At 44.9% G+C, this 24,203-nt stretch overlaps 1 protein-coding gene across 2 annotated transcripts in view; it reads right to left on the reverse strand.

Annotated features, from left to right (window-relative positions):
* LOC144481748 (E3 ubiquitin-protein ligase RNF167-like) overlaps nt 1-24,203 on the reverse strand; it is a 132,345-nt gene that overhangs the window by 100,521 nt on the left and 7,621 nt on the right. For both annotated transcript variants that reach the window (XM_078200897.1, XM_078200896.1), the window contains exons 2-3: nt 5,671-5,796; nt 1,127-1,213 (exon numbers count right to left, since the gene is read on the reverse strand). In XM_078200897.1, coding sequence (XP_078057023.1) covers nt 1,127-1,213; nt 5,671-5,769 — 186 coding nt within the window. In that variant the 5' untranslated portion in view covers nt 5,770-5,796. The remainder of the gene's footprint in view (nt 1-1,126; nt 1,214-5,670; nt 5,797-24,203) is intronic.

The following is a 24,203-nucleotide window of genomic DNA, read 5'->3' on the forward strand; positions in this document are numbered from 1 at the left end:
CTTCCCCCACCCTCTCCTCCCAAATCGCCATGCAGCCCATCCGTACCCTGAGACTGTCCAATTATCCTTGTTCATTGCTGCCCAGTTTTGACAATGTCACATTTCTACATGCATGAGATAATTGGTGAAAGCACATGCAACTGAACCCCACCAGAGTAACCAGTGTGCACATCAGCAAAGATAAAAAACATTACAATCAACTGAAATCCACGATAAAATAATTTTCCCAAAGTGTGCATGTATTTTCCCTTTGATTTATACAGCACCACCCCCAACTGTAGGCTTCCCAATCAATCAAGCACTTTTGAAATGCTATACAATGAAATAATGACCAGAGAATTCCTACAGTGCAGAAGGAGGCTATTTGGCCCATCAAGTCTGTACCGACCACAATCCCACCCAGACCCTATTCCCGTAACCCCACACATTTACCCTGCTAATCCTGCTGACACTAGGGTCAATGTAACATGGCCAATCAACCTAACCCGCACATCTTTGAAATGTGGGAGGAAACCGGAGTACCCGGAGGAAACCCACGCAGACACGGGGAGAAAGTGCAGACTCCACACAGACAGTGACCTGAGGCTGGAATTGAACCCGGGTCCCTGGCGCTGTGAGGCAGCAGTGCTAACCACTGTTCATCTGAGCAGATAATCCGCTTTAGGTACTGGTTGAGGGATGAATATTAGTCAGAGAGATCACCCCTGTTCTTTTTCAAATGATCCCAACAAGTCATTTACGCCCACCTGAATGACAAATGTGGCTTTGGTTTAATGTTTCATCTAAAGGAAGAGACATCTGATTGTGCAGCACTCCCCAGGTACTCCCCTAGGCGTGGGTTTGGAATTGTAGTCAGGTCTCTGGGGTGAAACCTCCTGACCCAGAGACATGAGGATAATCCACTGAGAACAGCTGCCAATATTTTCTCTTTGTGACGTGTGGCAACGTGAAAGTTTAAATGATCTGAAATCAAAGATGGGTTGTGACGAATGGAGAAATCTACTTGCCTGTCCCTCCCGTTTCCCTTTTTCTCCCACTTTGGGAACATGCTGAGGTTGTGAAAGATGCAACAGCAATGCAAGTGTTTCCCCTGATTCTTGTTTTTTAGTGAAAGCAATAAACCTACCTGCAGGCCTTCCTTCAGCAGCTGGTAGCCAAACATTGATGGTAGGTCCTCAAAGATCATGGTGGTGTTGGGGGTACTGTTTGTGTACTGTGCAAAGAAATAGACCCATTATTCATGATCATTAATATGTTGCTTTTCTTTCCTTCTCTTTATGCGAGGCAATGCAATGTTAGTGTCAAGTTTCTGTCAGAAGCAGACAGAATGCAACACCAGATGCCAGGTGATCGAACCAGGGCAGGACTTAGTCAGTGGTAGGGCATTGGGGAGAGTTACAGAACAAAGAGATCTAGGGGTACAGGTTCATAGCTCCTTGAAAATGGAGTCACAGGTGAACAGGGTGGTGAAGACGGCATTCAACATGCTTGGTTTCATTGGTCAGAACATTGAATACAGGAGTTGGGACGTCCTGTTTATTATTATTCATCCCTGGGACGTGGGTGTCGCTGGCTGGGCCAGCATTTATTGCCCATCCCCTAGTTGCCCTTGGAGGGCAGTTGAGAGTCAACCACATTGCTGTAGCTCTGGAGTCACATGTAGGCCAGACCGGGTAAGGACGGCAGATTCCCTTTCCTAAAGGTCATTAGTGAACCAGATGGGTTTTTCCGACAATAGACAATGGGTCATCAGTAGATTCTTAATTCCAGATATTTTTTATTGAATTCAAATTCCACCATCTGCCGCGGCGGGATTCGAACCCGGGTCCCCAGAACATTAGCTGAGTTTCTGGATTAATAGTCTAGTGATAATATCACTAGGCCATCGCCTCCCCTGTTGACGTTGTACAAGACATTGCTAAGGCTACACTTGGAATGCTGTGTACAGTTCTGGTCACCCTATTATACAAAGGATATTATTAAATTAGAAAGAGTGCAGAAAAGATTTACTAGGATGCTACCGGGACTTGATGGTTTGATTTTACACAGAGGGTGGTGGGGGCCTGGAATGCGCTGCCAGGCAAGGTGGTGGAGGCGGACGCACTGGGAACGTTTAAGACTTATCTAGACAGCCATATGAACGGAGTGGGAATGGAGGGATACAAAAGAATGGTCTAGTTTGGACCAGGGAGCGGCGCGGGCTTGGAGGGCCGAAGGGCCTGTTCCTGTGCTGTATTGTTCTTTGTTCTCTTTGTTCTTTGTATAAGGAGAGACTGGATAGACTGGGACTTTTTTCACTGGAGCGCAGAAAGCTGAGGGGTGATCTTATAGAGGTCTATAAAACAATAAGGGGCATAGATCAGCTAGATAGTCAATATCATTTCCCAAAGGTAGGGGAGTCTAAAACTAGAGGGCATAGGTTTAAGGTGAGAGAGGAGAGATACAAAAGGGTCCAGAGGGCAATTTTTTCGCACTGAGGGTGGTGAGTGTCTGGAACAAACTGCCAGAGGTAGTAGTAGAGGCGGGTGCAATTTTATCTTTTAAAATGCATTTAGATAGTTACACGGGTAAGATGGGTATAGAGGGATATGGAACAAACGCGGGCAATTGGGACTAATTTAAGAAGGGTGGCATGGACAAGTTGGGCCGAAGGGTCTGTTTCCATGCTGTAAACCTCTATGACTCTAAAAGCTCTTCCTGCAACAGCAAGCAACTTCAGAAAGGGTGCATGATAAGAGAGGATAAAAATCACCAGCAGCTTTTTGGGCTGGATCTTACATGGAAATATAATTTCCTGCAAGAGGCACACCTCAGTCAGCAAGGCGGACAGACAAATGCATTACTACAGAGAAGACCTAAAATATTTTAAAAACCTATTCAAGTTGCAATATGTTACAAATGCAAAATTTATCACACTGCTAGATTTTGGGACTATCTCTTTAATTAAAGAATGTACAAACTTAATACTTAGGAACACGAGTAGGCCTATCATTGAGTTAAAAGCCGAGATTGACAGATTTCTGAATGTGAATTACATAAAAGGATATGGCGATAAAGTGGGAAAAGGCCACTGAAGTGAATGACAAGGTCATAACCATATCAAATGGTGGAGCAGGCTTGATGGGCTGAATGCCGACTTCTGCTCCTATGTTCTATATTCCTATCTGGCCCTGTTTCACTATTCAGTAAGATCATGGCTGATTGGGGTCTCAATTCTACTTTCCTGCCTATTCCCCATAACCTTCCAGTCCCTTGTCTATCAAAATGCTAACTCAGCCTTGAATAATTTCAATGAGCCAGGCTTCACTGCTTTCTGGGGAAGGGAATTCCAAAGACTAATTATCCTAAGGCTCCTAACAACTTAAGAATTGCCCAACCAGGCTTATTGCTGTCACTCACTTTAGGACTTCTCCAGAAACTGAGAAAAGCCCCTTTTGACGGTCACTCAAAAAGTACGAACCCATGAAAAAGGGAGAGACAAAGCGGGGAAAGCTGAGAATGATCATCATAGATATCATAGAATCCCTACAGTGCAGAAACAGGCCATTCAGCCCATCGAGTCTGCACCGACCACAATCCCACCCAGTCCCTATCCCCGTAGCCCCATGTATTTACCCTGCTAGTCCCCCGACACTGAGAGACAATTTAGCATGGCCAATCAACCTAACCTGCACATCTTTGGACTGTGGGAGGAAACCGGAGCACCCAGAGGAAACCCACGCAGACATGGGGAGAACATGCAAACTCCGCAGGGACCCAAGCCAGGAATCGAACCTGGGTCCCTGGCGCTGTGAGGCAGCAGTGCTAACCACTGTGCCATTGTGCCGCCCCTGATGTTGGACTGCTTCCTATAAAAATGGTTACTCTGTGGAGAGTGGGGCGTAACATGTAGCTGCAGCATGAGATTTTCTATCACGTGAAAAAGATTTATCTTTTCTGTACTTTAGTACAGAATTAGTTTCAACCTGATCGTGGATAAGGATAGATCTGGTCCTCGGGTTGAAGTTCTGAACTGGAAAAAGGCCAGAGAGGGGAGCTCTTCCCACGCTTACCCAGTTTGCTCTACGCTGGTCCTGCAATACTCGGCTGATTCTTAATTTAAAGTTTATTTATTCGTGTCACAGTGTTGCTTACATTAACAGCAATGAAGTTACTGTGAAAATCCCCCAGTCGCCACATTCCAGTGCCTGTTCGGGTACACTGAGGGAGAATTTAGCACAGCCAATGCACCCTAACCAGCGTGTCTTTTGGACTGTGGGAGGAAATTGGAGCACCCGGAGGAAACCCATGCAGACACGGGAAGAACATGCAAACTCCACAAAGACAGTGACCCAAGCCGGGAATTGAACCTGGGTTCCTGGCGCTGTGAGGCAGCAGTGTGAATGCTCTCAGGGTTACTAGGAATGGGCAAAAACTACTGTCCACATCCCAAGAACACACAAGATGACAAAAACCCTCTTTATTGTCTCAATAGTGTGGAGTCCAAATCTGTATATAGTTCTCGAACCTCCTTCTGTCTAGTAACAAGATGTCATGGCACCTTGACTTTAATAATCTTGTGTTAAATCCCAGTTTCCTTTTTGGATTTTTTAAATAACTGGCAATTTGAGGAATGGCATTTAATGTTTTCTGAACGTAAACCTCAGCCGACCTTCCCTATTCAAACTCAATCATTATTCTGGCTTTTTAAAAACAAAAGGTTACTGTCCCACACCTAGTGACAATGAATTCCATCTTTATCCCCTCTTCTATATTTTATCACTATCTCCCTGCTGCTTCTTTTTACTCTCTGAATTATTTACAATGCCTCCCATTTGATATAATGATTGCTTACCATGGCATCTATCACTGTTCCTTGCTAACTGGGTGAGTGCGGCCTCATGGAGCTATGCTGTGTTGTATAATTCAATATTACACCAGCAGTGTACTCACACACTCACTGAGCTCAAGGTTAGCAGGCCAGCACATAATGAATAAATAGAGAGAGTGAGAAATACAGCACGGAAACAGACCCTTCGGCCCAACTGTTCCATGCCGACCAGGTTTCCTAAACTGAACTAGTCCCATTTGCCTGTACTTAGCCCATATTCCTCTGAACCTTTCCTATCTATGTACCTGTCCAAATGTATTTTAAATGTTGTAATTGTACCCACCTCCACCACCTGCCCGGCAGCTCATTCCATATACACGCCACCCTCTGCGTGAAAAAGTTGCCCCTCAGGTCCCTTTTAAATCTTTTCCCTCTCACCTTAAACCTATGCCCTTTGGACTCCCCTACCCCAGGGAAAAGACCTTCACTATTCACCTTAACGATGCCCCTCATGATTTTATAGACTTCTATAAGGTCACCCCTCATCCTCCTACACTCCAGAGAATAAAGTCCCAGCCGATCCAGCCTCTCCTTATAATTAGAACCTTCCAGTCCCGGTAACATCCCTGTAAATCCTTTTTGCAACCTTTCCAGTTTAATAACTTCCTTGCTCTCGCAGGGTGACCAGAATCGTACACAATACTCCAAATGTGGCCGTACCAGCGTCTTGTGCAGTCGTAACATAATATCCCAACTCCATGCTTTGACTGATGAAGAAACTTCTGCTCTTTTCCCGTGGGGGTCAGTGGGTGAGGGAAAACAGATTATTTTCAGAATATCCGTTGTAAAGATAGACTTACTGCGCACACATATCCCTCTGCAGTTGGTACATCCATCAGAAGGATCGGTAAAACAAAGATGGCACAGTATGGCACTGAATAGTACACACCGGCAAGCATCTTGAGTCAGTGAATCTTGCACAGCACCTGACCCAGTAAGCAAAGAAAATGAGTCAGTGTTAGACGCTCGACAGTTCAACACGGTGAACACAACAAAGCTGCAGTATAAATTGCTGCCCCCCCCCCCCCCCTTGAAATTTGGTATTCTTATATCCGTCCCGATGAATACAATTGACAGCATGTCTCATCTCCAATCAGCAAATCTGGGTGCTCCGGTTTCCTCCCACAGTCCAAGGAAGTATGGGTTGGATGGACTGGCCATGCTAAATTGCCCCTTTCACAATCAATGATAACAGTCTATTAGCTTTCCTAATTACCTGCTGTACCTGTATACCAGCCTTTTGTGATTCAAGCACTTAGACACCCAGATCCCTCTAAATCATACAGCTCTGCAATCTCATACCATTTAGATAATATGCTTCTTCTTATATTCTTTCTGCTAAAATTGGCAATTTCACATTTGCCCACGTTATGCTGCATTTGCCAGATCTTTGTTCATTCACTTATGTATATCACCTTGTAGTCTCCTTATGTTCTCTTCGCAACTTACTCGCCGACCTATCTTTGTGTCGTCAGCAAATTTAGCTACTATACCTCCTCTGCCCCTTTATCCAAGTCATTTAATTAATTACAAATCAACTTTTGCTCGTGGTTTTCTATGTCTTTTATAATATCAAGACCAGAGCTCTGCACATTACTAAATGTGGCCTGAACAAAGTCCTATATGTGTTTAACATAACCATAAGATATAGCAGCAGAATTAGGCCATTTGGCCCACTGTGTTTGCTCTGCTATTCAATCATGGCGAATCAAGGAAATTTGGCATGTCCGCTACCACTCTCACCAACTTTTACAGATGCACCATAGAAAGCATTCTTTCTGGTTGTATCACAGCTTGGTATGGGCTCCTGCTCTGCCCAAGACCACAAGGAACTACAAAAGGTCGTGAATGTAGCCCAATCCATCACACAAACCAGCCTCCCAGCCATTGACACCGTCTACACTTCCCGCTGCCTCGGCAAAGCAGACAGCATAATTAAGGACCCCACGCATCCCGGACATTCTCGCTTCTACCTTCTTCCGTCAGGAAAAAGATACAAAAGTCTGAGGTCACGTACCAACCGACTCAAGAACAGCTTCTTCCCTGCTGTCAGACTTTTGAATGGACCTACCTCTACACCCTAGCTATGACTGTAACACTACATTCTGCACTCTCTCCTTTCCTTCTCTATGAATGGTATGCTTTGTCTGTGTAGCACGCAAAAAACAATACTTTTCACTGTATACTAATACGTGACAATAAATCAAATCAAAATGGCCGATAAGTTTCGCAACCCCATTCTCCTGCCTTTTCCCTGTAACCTTTGATCTCCTTGCCAATCAAGAACTTATCTATCTCTATCTTAAGTAGAATCAATGACCTGGCCGCCACAACCTTCTGTGGCAATGAATTCCACAGATTCACTCACCTCTGGCTGAAAAAATTCCTCCTCATCTTGGTTCTAAAGCTTTCTCCCATTACTCTGAGGCTGTGCCCTTGGATCCTAGTTTCTCCTACTAATGGAAACATCTTCCCCACGTCCGCTCTATCCACGCCTTTCAGTATTGTGTAAGTTTCAATCAGATAACTTTCAATAACTTCACTACTTTGGAATTCTATAATAAAGAACAAGGAACAATACAGCATAGGAACAGGCCCTTTGGCCCTTCAAGCCTGCGCCAATCATGCTGCCTGCCTAACATAAAACCATATGCACTTACAGAGTCCGTATCCTTCCATTCCCATCCTTTTCATGTCCAGATGCCCCTTAAATGCGGCTATCGTACCTGCTCCCACCACTTCCCCGGGCAGCGCGTTCCAGACATTCACCACCCTCTGCATAGAAAACTTGCCTTGCACATCTCCTCTAAACTTTTCCCGACGCACCTTAAACCTACGTCCCCTAGTAATTGACTTTTCTACCCTAGAAAACAGCACCTGACTATCCACTCTGTCCATGCCACTCATAATCTTCTGGACCTCTATAATCTCTCGAAACATACTCCATTGCTTTGTTAGCATTTTAATTGTTTTGCTAACCTCAATGCTATAATCCTGGATCAGCTTGCCCTGCTACCTCACTCAGGTTCTTATTTTCTTGTGTTAAAAGCTCAACTGCCACCAAGCTACCCAGTTGCAGACTTTCGAATGTTTCCTTGTACCAAATCCAATCATTAATATAAATTATAACCAGTGGTCCCAGCATTGGTCTTTTCTGCTTTTTGCAGCCGGAATAATTAGCTATCATCTCTCTGCTTTCTGTTCTTAGCCAATTTGCTATGCATTCTGCTGTTTCTTTCCTGGCTATTTACCCTAAAACTAGCTTCTTTATTTTACCACTTTTGCTGGAATACATTTCTCTTAAATTCTAATGATTATGTTTAAAGATATCTGTAAGTGCTGGCAAGTGGGATTAGGTCAGGACCTTTCATGCATTTTCAAAGACTATTTCCTCGGGTGGATGGAGCTATTACAAGGGGGCATAACTATAGGATTCGTGGTGGGAGATACAGGACGGATATCAGAGGTAGGTTCTTTACGCAGAGAGTGGTTGGGGTGTGGAATGGACTGCCTGCAGTGATAGTGGAGTCAGACACTTTAGAAACATTTAAGCGGTTATTGGATAGGCACATGGAGCACACCAGGATGATAGGGAGTGGGATAGCTTGATCTTGGTTTCAGATAAAGCTCGGCACAACATCGTGGGCCGAAGGGCCTGTTCTGTGCTGTACTGTTCTATGTTCATTGGTGCAGACTCGATGGGCTGAAGGGCCTCTTCTGCACTGTAGGATTCTGTGATATCCCCCTGTTTAACCGTCTCTTTGCTTTTAAAGACTTTGCTTTTAAAGACTTTTAAAGGCAGAGGAAGCTTGTCCGTGTGTTTCCCAACCAGAAACCATGGATGAACAGGGATATCCACTGCTTGCTGAAGTCCGGGTCTGAGGTGTTCAAGTCAGGCAACCCTGACCTATACAAGAAAGCCAGATATGATCTAAGAAGATCCATCAAGATGCCAAAAGACAGTACCGGACCAAGCTAGAGACCCAGGCTAGCCACATGGACCCCCACCAACTATGGCAAAGTCTGCAAGACATAACAGGTTAGATACGATAGTGACTTTTAAGGGATGTCTTGACAAATACATGAGTAGGATGGGAATAGAGGGATACAGTCCCCGGAAGGGTAGGGGGTTTCAGTTAAGTCGAATAGCATGGTTGGTGCAGGCTTGGAGGGCTGAAGGGCCTGTTCCTGTGCTGTAATTTTCTTTGTTCTTTGACTTTTTCCTCCCAGTGTGCCTACTTTAGCTCCAATTTTATTTCATCACAACTTGCTCTTTTCCTAAAAATTAGCTTAATCTTTATCCTACTTTTGTCACTCCTTGATGTTAAACTTAAAAGTTACCATGTTGGGATCACTATTACCAGTAAATTTTCCTGCACTTCCAAAGTTGTTCTGGTTATCAACAATTATAAGATCCTGTAATGATTCTTTCCTTCTTAAAGTTCTCACGTATTGAATGACAAAGTTGGCCAGTGAAATCTGTAGGAATGTGATTCCCTTTCCTTCTTTCACTGTTTTGTTCTGCCAGATTATGATTAGTTGATATTAGTGACATTTGTTATTCCATTCCCGCTACTCACTGTAGATTTGACTACACATTACTTCTTCCAATTCCCTTCCAATATTCGGTATTCTATAGTACACCCCTATTAGGGTGATGAATCCCCATGGAACATGAAAACAAGAGTAGGCCATTTAATTCCTTCAGCCTATTCTGCCATTTAATGCAGCAAAACTCCAAAAAGCCGACATTTCCCCACATCCTTTAATCTCTTTGGTTAACAGAAATCTATCAATCGTAATTTTAAAAGCTATGAATAGATCTTCCATCAATTGCTGCAGTTGAATAAACCAAGATTGTTTTCACTGGAAAGATGGAGGCTGAGGGGAGATCAGACAGAGGTCTACAAAATGGTGAGAGGCATAGACAGGGTGGATAATCACAGGCATTTCCCCAGGATACAATTACAAGGGGGCACAGGCTCAATGTGAGGGGGGGGCGGAGTTTAAGGGAGATGTGCGGGGGAAGTTTTTCACGCAGAGAGTGGTGGCTGCCTGGAACCCACTAACAGAGGAGGTGGTGGAAGCAGGCACATTAGCAACATTTAAGAGGCATTTGGATGGGTATATGGATAGGGAGGGAATTGAGAGAAATGGACTAAGTAAGGGCGGAAGGTTTTTTTTTAGTTTAGGGCATCATGATCAGCACAGGCTTGGAGGGCAGCACGGCCTGCTCTGTGCTGTACTTTTCTTTGTTTGAGAGTTCCAAATTTCAATCATCATGCAAATTTCCTCACTTCAATCCTGAAAGGTCTGGCTCTGATTCCACCGCACCCCCCCCCCCCCCCCCCCCCCACAACCCCCAATGAATATAGTTTATATTACTCTATCTGCTCCCCTTAAAACAATAAATCACCTCTTAACCTTGGACATTCCAGGGAATACCTCTCCTAATGGTACCTGGCTTTCAAATCCATTCAGGTAAATCTACGCTGCACTCCCATCAAGGCCAATATATCCTTCCTAAGGATATGGGCTAACCAGCGATTTATATTGCTGAAGTGAGACTTTTAACCTTCTTCCCTTTTTGTCCATGACCTCAATCCATGTAGATTCCGTATCGACCTTGCTTCTCCTTACTGCCATTGTGTTATCTTTAATTAGTATAACTAATTAATCTGTTGTCAATCGCCTCCTCTATGTAGTCACGTTTCAGTCACCCCTTTTATATCAGGCTACAAATTATCTCCATTTCATCACTTTTTTATCATTGTTCTGCACCTTCGCCGATGTCATTTCTAAGACGAGGTGAGGTGTTTGATCAATTAGCCAGGATTCTCAGCTTCTTACATTGAAAAGCCACTAATCTTAGAATCATAGAATCCCTACAGTGCAGGAGGCCATTCAGCCCATCAAGTCTGCACCGACAACAACCACATCCAGGCCCTATTCATTCCTGTAACCCCACATATTTACCCTGCTAATCCCCTGACAGTAGGGGCAATTTAGCATGGCCAATCAACCTAACCCGCACATCTTTGGACTGTGGGAGGAAACCAGAGGAAATCCACGCAGACACATGGAAAATGTGCAAACTCCGCACAATCTTGTCAAGGTTTAGGACATAATGAAACTTGTTTGATCGCAGAGGTGAGCATCTCTCCTGCCTCAGTGACCTTCTGAAACCCAGGTACAATTGCTGGGAAATATCTACACTTACATGTAGCTCAGACTTTATACCTCATGTGGTGTGTCTGTTGTCTGATACAACATTACTGGTACATAAATGCTAACTTCACTAAAAAACGTTCACCTTTCATTAAAAACAGCTGGACCAAAACACTGGCCATATCCTACAATATCTTCAGCTGCCAGCCAGTCCCTCGCCATGCTTACTCTTTATGCTTTCACAATTAGTTGTCTGACAGGCAGTGGGGAGGCTCAGCAGATGCAGCAGTAAATCAAATACAAGCATCGTACTTTTGGTTTACAGTTATTATTCAAAGTGAAATATTGAGTGGGTTCTTTACTAATGGATGTAGGTAATATTGCAAATGAAAATCAGGAAATGACAAACTCAGCCTTCAAGGAAGAGGAAATAAATCCAACATTATAAGAAAGCAATAACGAACCAAGCACTGGAACTTACCAAAGTTAACTTTAACGTAAAAATATTATTTAAAACAAATAATGGCAAGAAAGACTGACAAATGTGCAGAATTTATTGCAGATGACACTAAGATTGGTGGCATAGTGGACCGTGAAGGTTATCTCGGATTGCAACGGGATCTTGATCAATTGGGCCAATGGGCTGACGAATGGCAGATGGAGTTTAATTTAGATAAACGTGAGGTGATGCATTTTGGCAGATTGAACCAGGGCAGGACTTACTCAGTTAATGGTAGGGCGTTGGGGAGAGTTATAGAACAAAGAGATCTAGGGGTACAGGTTCATAGCTCCTTGAAAGTGGAGTCACAGGTGGACAGAGTGGTGAAGAAGGCATTCGGCATGCTTGGTTTCATTGGTCAGAACATTGAATACAGAAATTGGGACGTCTTGTTGAATGTCTTGTATAAGACATTGGTAAGGCCACACTTGGAATACTGTGTACAGTTCTGGTCACCCTATTATAGAAAGGATATTATTAAATTAGAAAGAGTGCAGAAAGGATTTACTAGGATGCTACCGGGACTTGATGGATTGAGTTATAAGGAGAGGCTGGATAGACTGGGACTTTTCTCTCTGAAGCGTAGAAGGCTGAGGGGTGATCTTATCGAGGTCTATAAAATAACAAGGGGCATAGATCAGCTAGATAGTCAATATCTTTTCCCAAAGGTAGGGGAGTCTAAAACTAGAGGGCATAGGTTTAAGGTGAGAGGGGAGAGATACAAAAGTGTCCAGAGGGCAATTTTTTCACAAAGAGGGTGGTGACTGACTGGAACAAGCTGCCAGAGGTAGTAGTAGAGGCGGGTACAATTTTGTCTTTTAAAAAGCATTTAAACAGTTACGTGGGTGATGGGTTTTGAGGGATATGGGCCAAATGCGGGCAAGTGGGACCAGTTTAGGGGTTTAAAAAAAAGGGCAGCATGGACAAGTTGGGCTGAAGGGCCTGTTTCCATGCTGTAAACCTCTATGACTTTCCACCTGAGATTTTCAGAAAGGAAAAGTACTCTTGATCCAGAATTTATTTGTCCCTTTAGATTGGAAAATTGGAAATGTAACTGTTATATATAGGAAGATAAGAAACTGGAAATTATAGGCCTATTAGTCTAATATCTGGAGAGATGAAGCTATTGGAACCTATAATTATGTGGCGAGAAGGAGAGAGACTAAACACTGATAGAAATTTGAATTGATTAAGGAGGGCCAATATAGATTTGTAAAGGATTGCTAATGTCCAAATTTTGAGGGAAGTAACCAAAATAACAGACAAAGGAACGTTAATGGATGTAGTTTATATGGTCTTCCAAAAGGCCTTCACATAATAGAACACAAGCTAAATTAAAACTCAAGAAAATGAATGGAATTAGACGTTAAGAGACGGGTTATGTGGTAGCAGGCAGGGAGTAGGATAACGGGTATTCACTTGAATTGGAAGTGGCTATTCTCTGTACAAATGTCAAAAATTTCCAGCATTTACCGTTCTTGTATCCAGGTGGATACATCTTGAATATTCTTTGTGGTTTTTGACAACATTTTATTAGTGGGCAATCCAAAACTAGATCCTGTCCTTTAATCACATGCTACCCAATGTTTCATAGAGTCACAGCACAAGAAAGGCCTTTTGGTCCATCGTAAAGCATAACATTCTTTCCTACTATATGCAATGCTCCACGTTTATAAAAGCAAAACATCCTACTGCTTTTATGTTTCATGTGTAAAACACTGCTCACAAAATCTTTATGACTGGACACCACTTATTCTGAAATATTTGGAAAGATATGATACAGTTCACCAACAGAAGTAGATAAACTATATTCATATCTGGAGAGCAAACGAATTGAAGGATCAGGTGGATATGTGGAGCTAATCTATCAAAAAGCAAAAGATGTTCACCTTAATGAATGGTCTGAGAACAGAGATGAGGAAGAATTTCTTCAGCCAGAGAGTGGTGAATCTGTGGAATGCTTTGCCGCAGAAGGCTGTGGAGGCCAGGTCATTGAGTGTATTTAAGACAGAGATAGAGAGGTTCTTAAAGGGATCGAAGTTTATGGGGAAAAGGTGGGAGAAGGGGGTTGAGAAACTTATCAGCCATGATCGATTGGTGGAGCAGACTCGATGGGCCAAATGGCCTAATTCTGCTCCTATATCTTATTGTTCTAATCAATACTTCTTGGACCAACTAAGATTTTTCCCTCAAATCTTCAGAGGGCATAGAATTCCTACATTGCAGAAGGAGGCCTTTCAGCCTATCAAGTCTGCACCGACTCTCTGACAGAGCATTTTATTCAGGCCCTCTCCCCCACCATATCCCCGTAATCCCACCTAATCCAGTAATCCACCTAAACTGCACATCTTTGCACTGTGGGAGGAAACTGGAACACCTGGAAGAAACCCACATAGACATGAGGAGAACATGCAAACTCCACACTAACGATCATCAAAGTCTGGAATTGAACCCGGATCCCTGGCGCTGTGAAGCAGCAGTGCTAACCACTGTGCCGCCCTTAAAACAACACACTCTACCATCCCATTTAAATAATCTCTTTTCCACCTTGTCACATAGTTTTGTAATTTTATAGTTTAGTACTGACACACCTATCAACAATGTGCACCATGAACCAACTAGTTCTTTCTACAGTGTACAATTTTCCACAGCCAATCTGTGGTCTCTACAAGTGAGTGTGTTAGCTGAGTTCCAATTATTGCCAGGTTTTTCCTGTCCCCGTGTCAATTAAAAGCCAAGTTCAGATTGTCAAGCACATGGGGATAAAGTGGAAATAGTTGAGAGCTTCAAGTTTCTAGGTATTCAGATCACCAACAACCTGTCCTGGTCCCTCCACTACAATGCTATGGTTAAGAAAGTCCCCTAACGCCTCTACTTTCTCAGAAGACTAAGGAAATTCGGCATGTCCACTACAACTCTCACCAACTTCTACAGATGCACCATAGGAAGCATTCTTTCTGGTTGTATCACAGCTACGGCTCCTGCTCTGCCCAAGACCACAAGGAACTACAAAAGGTCGTGAACATAGCCCAGTCCATCACCCAAACCAGACTCCTATCCATTGACTCTGTCGACACTTCCCGCTGCCTCGGCAAAGCAGCCAGCAGAACCCCACGCACCCCGGACATTCTCTCTTCCACCTTGTTCCGTCAGGAAAAAGATACAAAAGTCCGAAGACACATACCAACCGACTCAAGAACAACTTCCTCCCTGCTGCCATCAGACTTTTGAACGGACCAACCTTGCATTAAGTTGGTCTTTCTCTACACCCTAGCTATGACTGTAACACTACATTCTGCACACACTCCTTTCCTTCTCCTCCAATATACTCTATGAACAGTATGCTTTGTCTGTATAGCGCGCAAGAAATAATACTTTTCATTGTCTCCCAGTACATGTGACAATAATAAATCCAATCAAATTTACAAAGGCCTTTACAACCAGAAAGAATGCTTTCACTCTGTCCCTTTGGAATGGATTCCAATTCAGAGTTTAAGCTGTCAGCTAGTATACTAATTCAATTCTGCCAGGCAGCAGAAACACAGTCTGGGCCATTGTCTGTGCATCTTAATTTGACCCCACCCTCCACCTCATTTACATAGCTTTTAACTTAATTCTTTACAATTGTTAGGGACAGGATTTGTGTGGTTCTTCCGCCTCATAATCAGGATGTTTGTGTACAAGGTGTGTCCTTAGCCTCAAAGCGAGTTTTCTTAATTTAAAATAAACTCCAGCAACAAGTTTTCGGATGGTTTTTAAACATGAAGACAAGTTATTTAATTATCTCTCACATTTTCTCTGGATGTTTGAACGCAATGTATCAATTAGTTGTCTTATTCACATTATCACAGACAAAACATTAGACACAGATGTGAAGTTAAAGCTGTAATTATAAAAATAGATTGGATAATTCAGTCTTTATATCAATGGATTATCACATCAGATCATTGAATGGCAGCGCAAACTTGATGGGCTGAATGGCCCACTTCTGCTCCTGTCTCTTATCATCGAATCCCCACAGTGCAAGAAGGAGACCATTCGGCCCATCGAGTCTGCACTGACAACAATCCCACCCAGACCCTATTCCCATAACCCCTCATATTTACCCTGCTAGTCCCCCTGACACTAAGGGGCAATTTAGAATGGCCAATCAACCTAACCTGCATATCTTTGGACTGTGGGAGGAAACCGGAGCATCCGGAGAAAACCCACGCAGACACGGGGAGAACGTGCAAATTCCATACAGACAGTGACCCGAGGCCATAATTGAAACCAGGTCCCTGGCGCTTTGGGGCAGCAGTGTTAACCACTGTGCCACCGTGCCGCCCTTCTTACGGTCTTATGATGCAGGCATGATGGCCGGAAGTTTACCCTCCTGCCCTCCATGGGAATCGGAGCGAGCGAGGGGCGGACCATGGAAAGGTGCATTGGCCTTGGGGTGGGATTTTACGGTTTCGGGACGAGCGAGGCTGGAAAATCCCGGCCATCGTATTCTTGGTTGAATTGATTCTTCAGTTGGAATGAAAGAAACAAAGGATTCTCATGAGGCTGTGAAGTCTCTTTGAGAGATAGCCAGGAGGCTGGCTCTCAGGTGGACCTGGAAGCTGGAACAAGTGAAGTAACTTGGTTGCTTTAGTAGTCTTTCAGCTGTGATGGTTCAGCTAATTCAGATGTTCCGCACACACATGATTAGCTTTGTTCAGATTGTATTATACTGCAGTCTCTGACAGTTAATTCAGTCACATGGCTGCAGGGTCAATATTTCTGGGGTCCAGTCCCCCATGATACATAGAACATAGAACAGTACAGCACAGAACAGGCCCTTCGGCCCACGATGTTGTGCCGAGCTTTATCTGAAACCAAGATCAAGCTATCCCACTCCCTATCATCCTGGTGTGCTCCATGTGCCTATCCAATAACCGCTTAAATGTTCCTAAAGTGTCTGACTCCACTATCACTGCAGGCAGTCCATTCCACACCCCAACCACTCTCTGCGTAAAGAACCTACCTCTGATATCCTTCCTGTATCTCCCACCACGAACCCTATAGTTATGCCCCCTTGTAATAGCTCCATCCACCCGAGGAAATAGTCTTTGAACTATACAACAGCCATTTCCTCTAATCTCTGTCCCAGCTTGAGATTAAATAATATTCCATATGGCAATCTGAGACCAATAGCCCAGAGACAGGCAAAGACAATGGCATAGTGGTAATGTTACTGGACTAGTAACCCAGATGGCCGGCTGATTGCCCCGCGGGCATGAGGTTAAATTCCACAACAATTTAAATTCAGTTAATAAAATCTGGAATTAGGACGTTTCTCTCAGTGATGGTGACTGCTGTTAAAACCCATCTGAGTTACTAATGCCCATTAGGGAAGGAAATCTGCTGTCCTTACCTGGTCCGGGTCAGACCTACAACAATGTGGTTGACTCGTAAATGCCCTCTGAAAATAACCGAAGAAACCACTCAGTTGCCTCAAACCACTATAAAGCCTACAAAATGGAATGGAACCAGATGGACCACCTGGCTTTGACCTAGGCACTGTCAACCCAGCCCAATCAACCTTGCAGAGTTCTCCGAACTAATATAGAACATAGAAAAACTACAGCACAAACAGGCCCTTCGGCCCACAAGTTGCGCCGGTCATGTCCCTACCTACCTAGGCCTATATGTCGGCTTACCTATAACCTTCAATCCTATTAAGTCCCATGTACTCATCCAGAAGTCTCTTAAAAGACCCTATTGAGTTTGCCTCCACCACCATTTGAGTGATCTGTACCACAGACTAGTCAAGCGACATCCTGACATAGACACGTTCATGGAATCATACCTTAGAGACAATGTCCCAGGCATCACTATATCAACAGAGAGGTGGCATCGTAATGGCCACAATTCGCTGTCCGCCCAAGATAAATTAAAGACCGCAATATTACACTGGCTGTCCACTTAAGTGGCAGGCAGTGTGAACTGTGCCTATATTGGGTCGGGGGGGGTTAGCAGCGATAGACGTGCTGTAGGTCCAATAGATTAATGGCGCAAAGATTAATGGCGGTTCGCAGAGGTCGCTGAAGACAATAGAGGAGCCAGAGGGAGATAACGGCAGCAGCAGGAAGGCATATCAGGCGGGAAGGAAGCTCAAGGAGGCAGCAAGCCTCTCCCTCCCACCCCCCGCCCTCCCCGTTTCTCCAACAAGTATCTGTGAGCCCTTGTGGAGATGGTGACAGCCTGGAGAGACATTCCGATGCCAGCCACCTCACCAAGAAGGCCTGGGAAGAGGTGGCAGCTGAGGTCAGCGGTCAGGATCACCTGGATGCAGTCGCAGAAAATGTTTAATGATTTTCTGTGTTCGGGAACTGTGAGCTCTGAGTGGGCATTCTCCTGTGTGGGATGGCGCCTGTCCAGTGTGTGTGAATCAGGGAGTCTCAGAACACATCTAGCTGAGCGTGTCAAGGCTGAAGAGAAAGATCTGAAGTGTTGAGTCCATCAAAGGGTCAGGTGACCAGAGGGGTGGGAACATCCTCAAGCCTCACAGGGGTGATGTGAGGTGGGGGACAGCATGGTATGCTGCTGGAGGATGGAGCTCTGCGCCCACTGGCAGGAGGAACATAGTGAAAGGAGGCTCCTGCCACAGGGGCTGGGGTGCTTAACCTGGCAATCCTCACCAGCCATGAGCTGGGAACCCTGGCAGTCAAGGGCCAGCGGGGAGGGAGGTCATCAGGTTGTGAAGAGGCTCCAAGCATACAGCCTTATCCTTGGACAGAGTGACAATTCTTATGGGTAGGCACTCCAGGAATGGAATGAGAGGTCCATGGGGCTGTGCTTGGACACTGCAAGGCCTCATACAGGCACTGGCCTCAGGAGTTTACCGCCAGTGTGAGAGAAGGATGCAGCAGCCAGTTTCTCAATGGCAAGCAGGGAGGTCAGGACACACCTCACAATGGCGGAGGAGCTGGCTGTGGTCTCTGGGCCTCCTCTAACCCAGCACAGACAAGGGCAATGCCTCTTCTGCCTCTGTGCCAGTCACAGTGCCTGATCTCTCCTTGTCTCCTGTCCTCCTCTTCAGCGGAGGTGCTGAGTATACTATACCCATTCATAGAGATGGATGCAGGATGACAGAGGGGCACAAATCTCCGCTGTCAGAGGGCAGCATTGTCCTGAAAGCTGCAAACTATATGCTGAACCCTCCACTCAAAATACTCCAAACCAAACTCTCAGCAAACTCCCAAACATCCCTCGCTCCTCAGCCTGCCCTTCCTGCAGCTCCATTTTATCCCACCCTTGGATGAGAAAAGTGATAGGCCACCTGCCCATGTTGCCCATGCGCTGACCTAACAATTGCCCGAGCAACGTAATACTGTGGTCAGGTACACAATGAATCCTGTCAGGTGGCTCTGTAACTGTTATTGGGCATGCTACCAATCTGTGCCTGCACCCACTGATCAAAATATTGTGCGAGGACACAATGACATTGAGATGGACACCTGATGTCTTTGTGCCCCTCTGGATCTGGTGTGTGCCTGCCTGGGCAGTGTAAAATTCTGCCCATGGGCTAATGCTTGAACAGGACTGAAAACTGTTCCTCAGACATTCATTCCTTTAGGTGCCGAGAGCCTGATTACCGTACGTTTCAGCCTCAGCTACATTGTCAGCAGCTTGCTGGAATAGCAAAACTCACCTTTAAACCACAGATTTTCTTTCAGCTAATTTCTCCCAACTCCAGCCTACAGGCACTGTCCATACAGTCATGGAGAAATACAGCACGGAAACAGACCTTTCGGCCCAACTCCTCCATGCCGACCAGGTCTCCTAAACTGAACTAGTCCCATTTGCCTGTACTTAGCCCATATCCCTCTATGTACCTGTCCCAATGTATTTTAAATATTGTAATTGTACCCACCTCTACCACCTCCCCTGGCAGCTCATTCCACCCTCTGCGTGAAAAAGTTGCCCCTCAGGTCCCTTTTAAATCTTTCCCCTCTCAACTTAAACCTATGCCCTTTGGGCTCCCCTACCCCGGGGAAAAGACCTTCACTATTCACCTTATCGATGCCTCTCATGATTTTATAGACTTCTATAAGGTCACCCCTCATCCTCCTACACTCCAGAGAATAAAGTCCCAGCCTATCCAGCCTCTCCTTATAATTAGAACCTTCCAGTCCCGGTAACATCCCTGTAAATCCTTTTTGCAACCTTTCCAGTTTAATAACTTCCTCGCTCTCGCAGGGTGACCAGAATCATACACAATACTCCAAATGTGGCCGTACCAGCGTCTTGTATAGTTGCAATATCACGTCCCAACTCCTGCACTCAATGCTCTGACTGATGAAGGGAAATGTGCCAAACACCTTCTTCACCACCCTGTCTACCTGAGACGCCACTTTCAAGGAACTATGTACCTGCACCCCTCGGTCTTTCTGTTTGACCACACTCCGCAGGGCCCTAGCATTAACTGTGTAAGTCCTGTCCTGTTTGTCTCACTGAAATGCAACACCTCACATTTACCTGAATTAAGCTCCATCTGCCATTCGTCAGCCCACTGGCCCAATTGATCAAGATCTTGTTGCAATTGGAGATAACCTTCTTCACTGTCCACTATGCCACCAATTTTGGTGTCATCCACAAATTTACTAACCATGCCTTCTATATTCTCATCCAAATCATTAATATAAATGACAAATAACAGTGGACCCAGCACTGATCCCTGAGGCACACTGCTGGTCATAGGTCTCCAGTCTGAAAATCAATCCTCTACCACCACCCTCTGTCTCCTACTGGCAAGACAATTTTGTATCTAATTGGCTCGTTCTCCCTGAATGCCATGTGATCTACCTTATTGATGATGTGGAGAAGCCGGCGTTGGACTGGGGTGAACACAGTAAGGAGTCTAACAACACCAGGTTAAAGTCCAACAGGTTTATTTGGTAGCAAACGCCACTAGCTTTCGGAGCGCTGCTCCTTTGACAGGTGAGTGGGAGTTCTGTTCACAAACAGGGCATATAAAGACACAAACTCAATTTACAGAATAATGATTGGAATGTGAGTCTTTACAGTTAATCAAGTCTTAAAGGTACAGACAATGTGAGTGGAGAGAGCATTAGCACAGGTTAAAGAGATGTGTATTGTCTCTAGACAGGACAGCCAGTGAGACTTTGCAAGCCCAGGCAAGTTGTGGGAGTTACAGATAGTGTGACATGAACCCAAGATCCCGGTTGAGGCCGTCCTCATGTGTGCGGAACCTGGCTATCAGTCTCTGCTCAGCGACTCTGCACTGTCGTATCACACATAGATACAGTTTTCAGAGAAAGAAACAGGCAGATAGATTTCCCCTCTTCCCAGAATAATGTACTTCACAAAATCAAGAGAAATATTTGAAGTAAAAGGATAACTGGATGTCTGCAAATGAAGTCCAAGTCAGGAATATAATTCTGGAGAGAAAGCAGGCACTAGTTCAATGGAAAGTGTGTGAACAAGCACTGAACATCTGTCTTTTTCCTGTCCACTGGGAACCCGTGGGTAAAAATGAAAGAGCATTCTGTCCATACAGACACAGTAAGAAGTTTAACAACACCAGGTTAAAGTCCAACAGGTTTATTTGGTAGCAAAAGCCACACAAGAAGGGGCTTGGAGCTCCGAAAGCTTGTGTGGCTTTTGCTACCAAATAAACCTGTTGGGCTTTAACCTGGTGTTGTTAAACTTCTTACTGTGTTTACCCCAGTCCAACGCCGGCATCTCCACATCATGACATACAGACACCTCCAGCTGTGTTTGCCAAGGATATAGGAATTATATCCGCAAGGCAGGAGTTTTAAGTTTCGGAAGGATCTAGTGCACAAGGATTATAAAGGGCGGAGATTGTGAAAGCAGCTTGTAGAACTTGTTATGGGTGCAGTGACTATCCTGACAAGTGAAATAGATGGTATAAGGGGTAATGGGAGAAGAGCAGTCATACAGAATTTGGATGACAAATGCCAGGGTCTTGAGATCAAACAGCCACATTTCTGTCTTATGATTGTTCTGTAACATGGTTCTTAGGTTTTAAATTGGATATCCACTGCAGAAAGTCCCTACACGTAAACCATGTACAATATCTCCTGGAGCAGGATTTCCAGAGTCAGATAGTATAAATCACGTATGCAAAACAAACGACCAGTTACATATAGCCATTGACCTGAAACAAATGTTATTCTCCCGTGTCTGCGTGGGTTTCCTCTCACAGTCCAAAGATGTGCAGATTAGGTTGACTGGCCATGCTAAATTGCCCCTTAGGTTAGCAGGGTTACGGGGTAAGCCTGGGTAATAGTCAGTACAGGCTCGATGGGATTCTCCTGCACTGCAGGGATTCTTTGAATTGTAATCTGCTGGGGTGTATCAAAATCAAAGTGCACCCTTTAAAGAAATATCTTCTGATTGAAGATTGTAGCAGGAATGTATGGTAAAATGCTGGCCTCACTCGATTCGCTGTTAGCCATGTTGTCTGACTGCACTGTCTTAGGAGAATGTAAAGCACAGGGCAGATAGCACGCAGCCAAACATGGGACACTGGCATAGCATGCAGAGAACAACATGGTGGAATCTGTTCCACAATTTAAAAGTGCCAAATTACAAGGCATCCAAACAGGAAATTGCCAAGAATTGATCAATGTAGTGTTACTCTATTAGATCATTCTTTTCTGTATTTACGGCATGTCTCTGGCTAGGCCAGCATTTACTGCCCATTCCTAGGTACCACTGAGAAGGTGATGGGTGAGCTGCATTCTTGAATCCATTGCAGTCCATGTGGTGTAGGTACACCCACAGTGCTGTTAGGGAGGTAGCTCCAGGATTTTGACCCAGCGACAGTGAAGAAACGGGGATATATTTCCAAATCAGGATGGTGTGTGACTTGGAGGAGTAAAGCAATTTCTTCTGAATTCCTGACTGGATTAATTATCCATGTCAGGATGGTAAGTGACTTGGAGGGAAACCTGTTCCCAGATATCTATTGTCCTTGTCCTTCTAGACGCTAGGAGTTGTGGGTTTGGAAGGTGCTGCCTAATAAGCCTTGTTGAGTTCCTGAAGTGCATCTTGTAGATGGTACACACAGCTGTCTCATTTCATCAGTGGTGGAGGGAGTGAATGTTTGTGGATGGGGTGCCAATCAAACGGGCTGCTTTGTCCTAGATGGTGTCAAGTTTCTTGAGTGTTGTTGGAATCACATTCATCCGGGTAAGTGCAGAGTATTCCATCACACTCCTGACTTGTACCTTGTAGATGGTGGACAGGCTTTGGGGAGTCAGCAGGTGAGTTACTCTCCGCAAGATTCCCAGCCTCTGACCTGCTCTGGTAGCCACAGTGTTTATATTGCTGGGTCCAGTTCAGTTTCTGGTCAATGGTAACCCCCAGGATGTTGATAGTGGGGGATTCAGTGATGTTAATGACATTGAATGTCAAGGGGCGATGGTTAGATCCTCTCTTGTTGGAGATGGTCATTGTCTGGCACTTGTGTGGCGTGAATGTTATCTGCCACTTGTCAGCCCAAGCCTGGATATTGTCCAGGTCTTGCTGCATTTGGACATGAACTGGTTCAATATCTGAGGAGTCACAAATGGTGCTGAACATTGTGCAATCATCGGCGAACATCCTCACTTCTCACTTTATGATATAAGGGAGGTCACTGATGAAGCAGCTGAAGATTGTTGGGCCTCGGACACTAACCCTGAGGGACTCCTGCAGAGGTGTCCTGGAGCTGAGATGATTGACTTCCAACCACCACAGCCAGCTTGCCTTGTGACAGGTGTGACTCCAACCAGCAGAGAGTTTGCCCCCTGATTCCCATTTGGCTACGGCTCCTTGATGCCACACTCGGTCGAATGCTGCCTTGATGTCAAGGGCTGTCACTCTCACCTCACCTCTGGAATTCAGCTCTTTTGTCCATGTTTGAACCAAGGCTGTAATTAAGTCAGGAGCTGGCGAAACCCAAACAGGGCGTCACTGAGCAGGTTATTGCTGAGCAGATGCTGCTTGATAGCGCTGTCAATAACCCCCTCCATCAGTTTGCTGATGTTCCAATAGACTAATGGGGTGATAACTGGCCGGGTTGATTTATCCGGTTTCATGTGCAGAGGATGTACCTGGGCAATTTTCCGCATTGCCAGGTAGATGCTAGTGTTGTAGCTGCACTGGAACAGCTGGGCTAGGAGCATGGTAAGTTCTGGTGCACAAGTCTTCAGTACTTTGGAATATTGTCAGGTGACACAGCCTTTGCAGAATCCAGTATGCTTGGTCATTTCTTGATATCCGGTTAGGTGAATGGAATTGGATGAAGACTGACAGGCAGTAAAGAAAGCAAATGGTATGTTAGCCTTCATAGCGAGAGAATTTGAGTATAGGGATAGGGATGTTTTGCTGCAATTGTATAGGGTGTTGGTGAGGCCACACCTGGAGTATTGTGTGCAGTTTTGGTATCCTTATCTGAGGAAGGATGTCCTTGCTATAGAGGGAATGCAGTGAAGGTTTACCGGGCCCGGGGGAGGGGGATGTTGGAGATCAGGATATTGAATTGGATGATCAGCCATGATCAAAATGAATGACGGAGCAGGCTCGAAGGGCCAAATAGCCTACTCCTGCTTCTAGTTTCTATGACATCTGTGATGCTGGGGACTTCCAAAGTAGGCCGAAATGAAT

The sequence above is a fragment of the Mustelus asterias genome, chromosome 31 (assembly GCF_964213995.1).
Source record: "Mustelus asterias chromosome 31, sMusAst1.hap1.1, whole genome shotgun sequence".
NCBI classification, from domain to species: domain Eukaryota; kingdom Metazoa; phylum Chordata; class Chondrichthyes; order Carcharhiniformes; family Triakidae; genus Mustelus; species Mustelus asterias.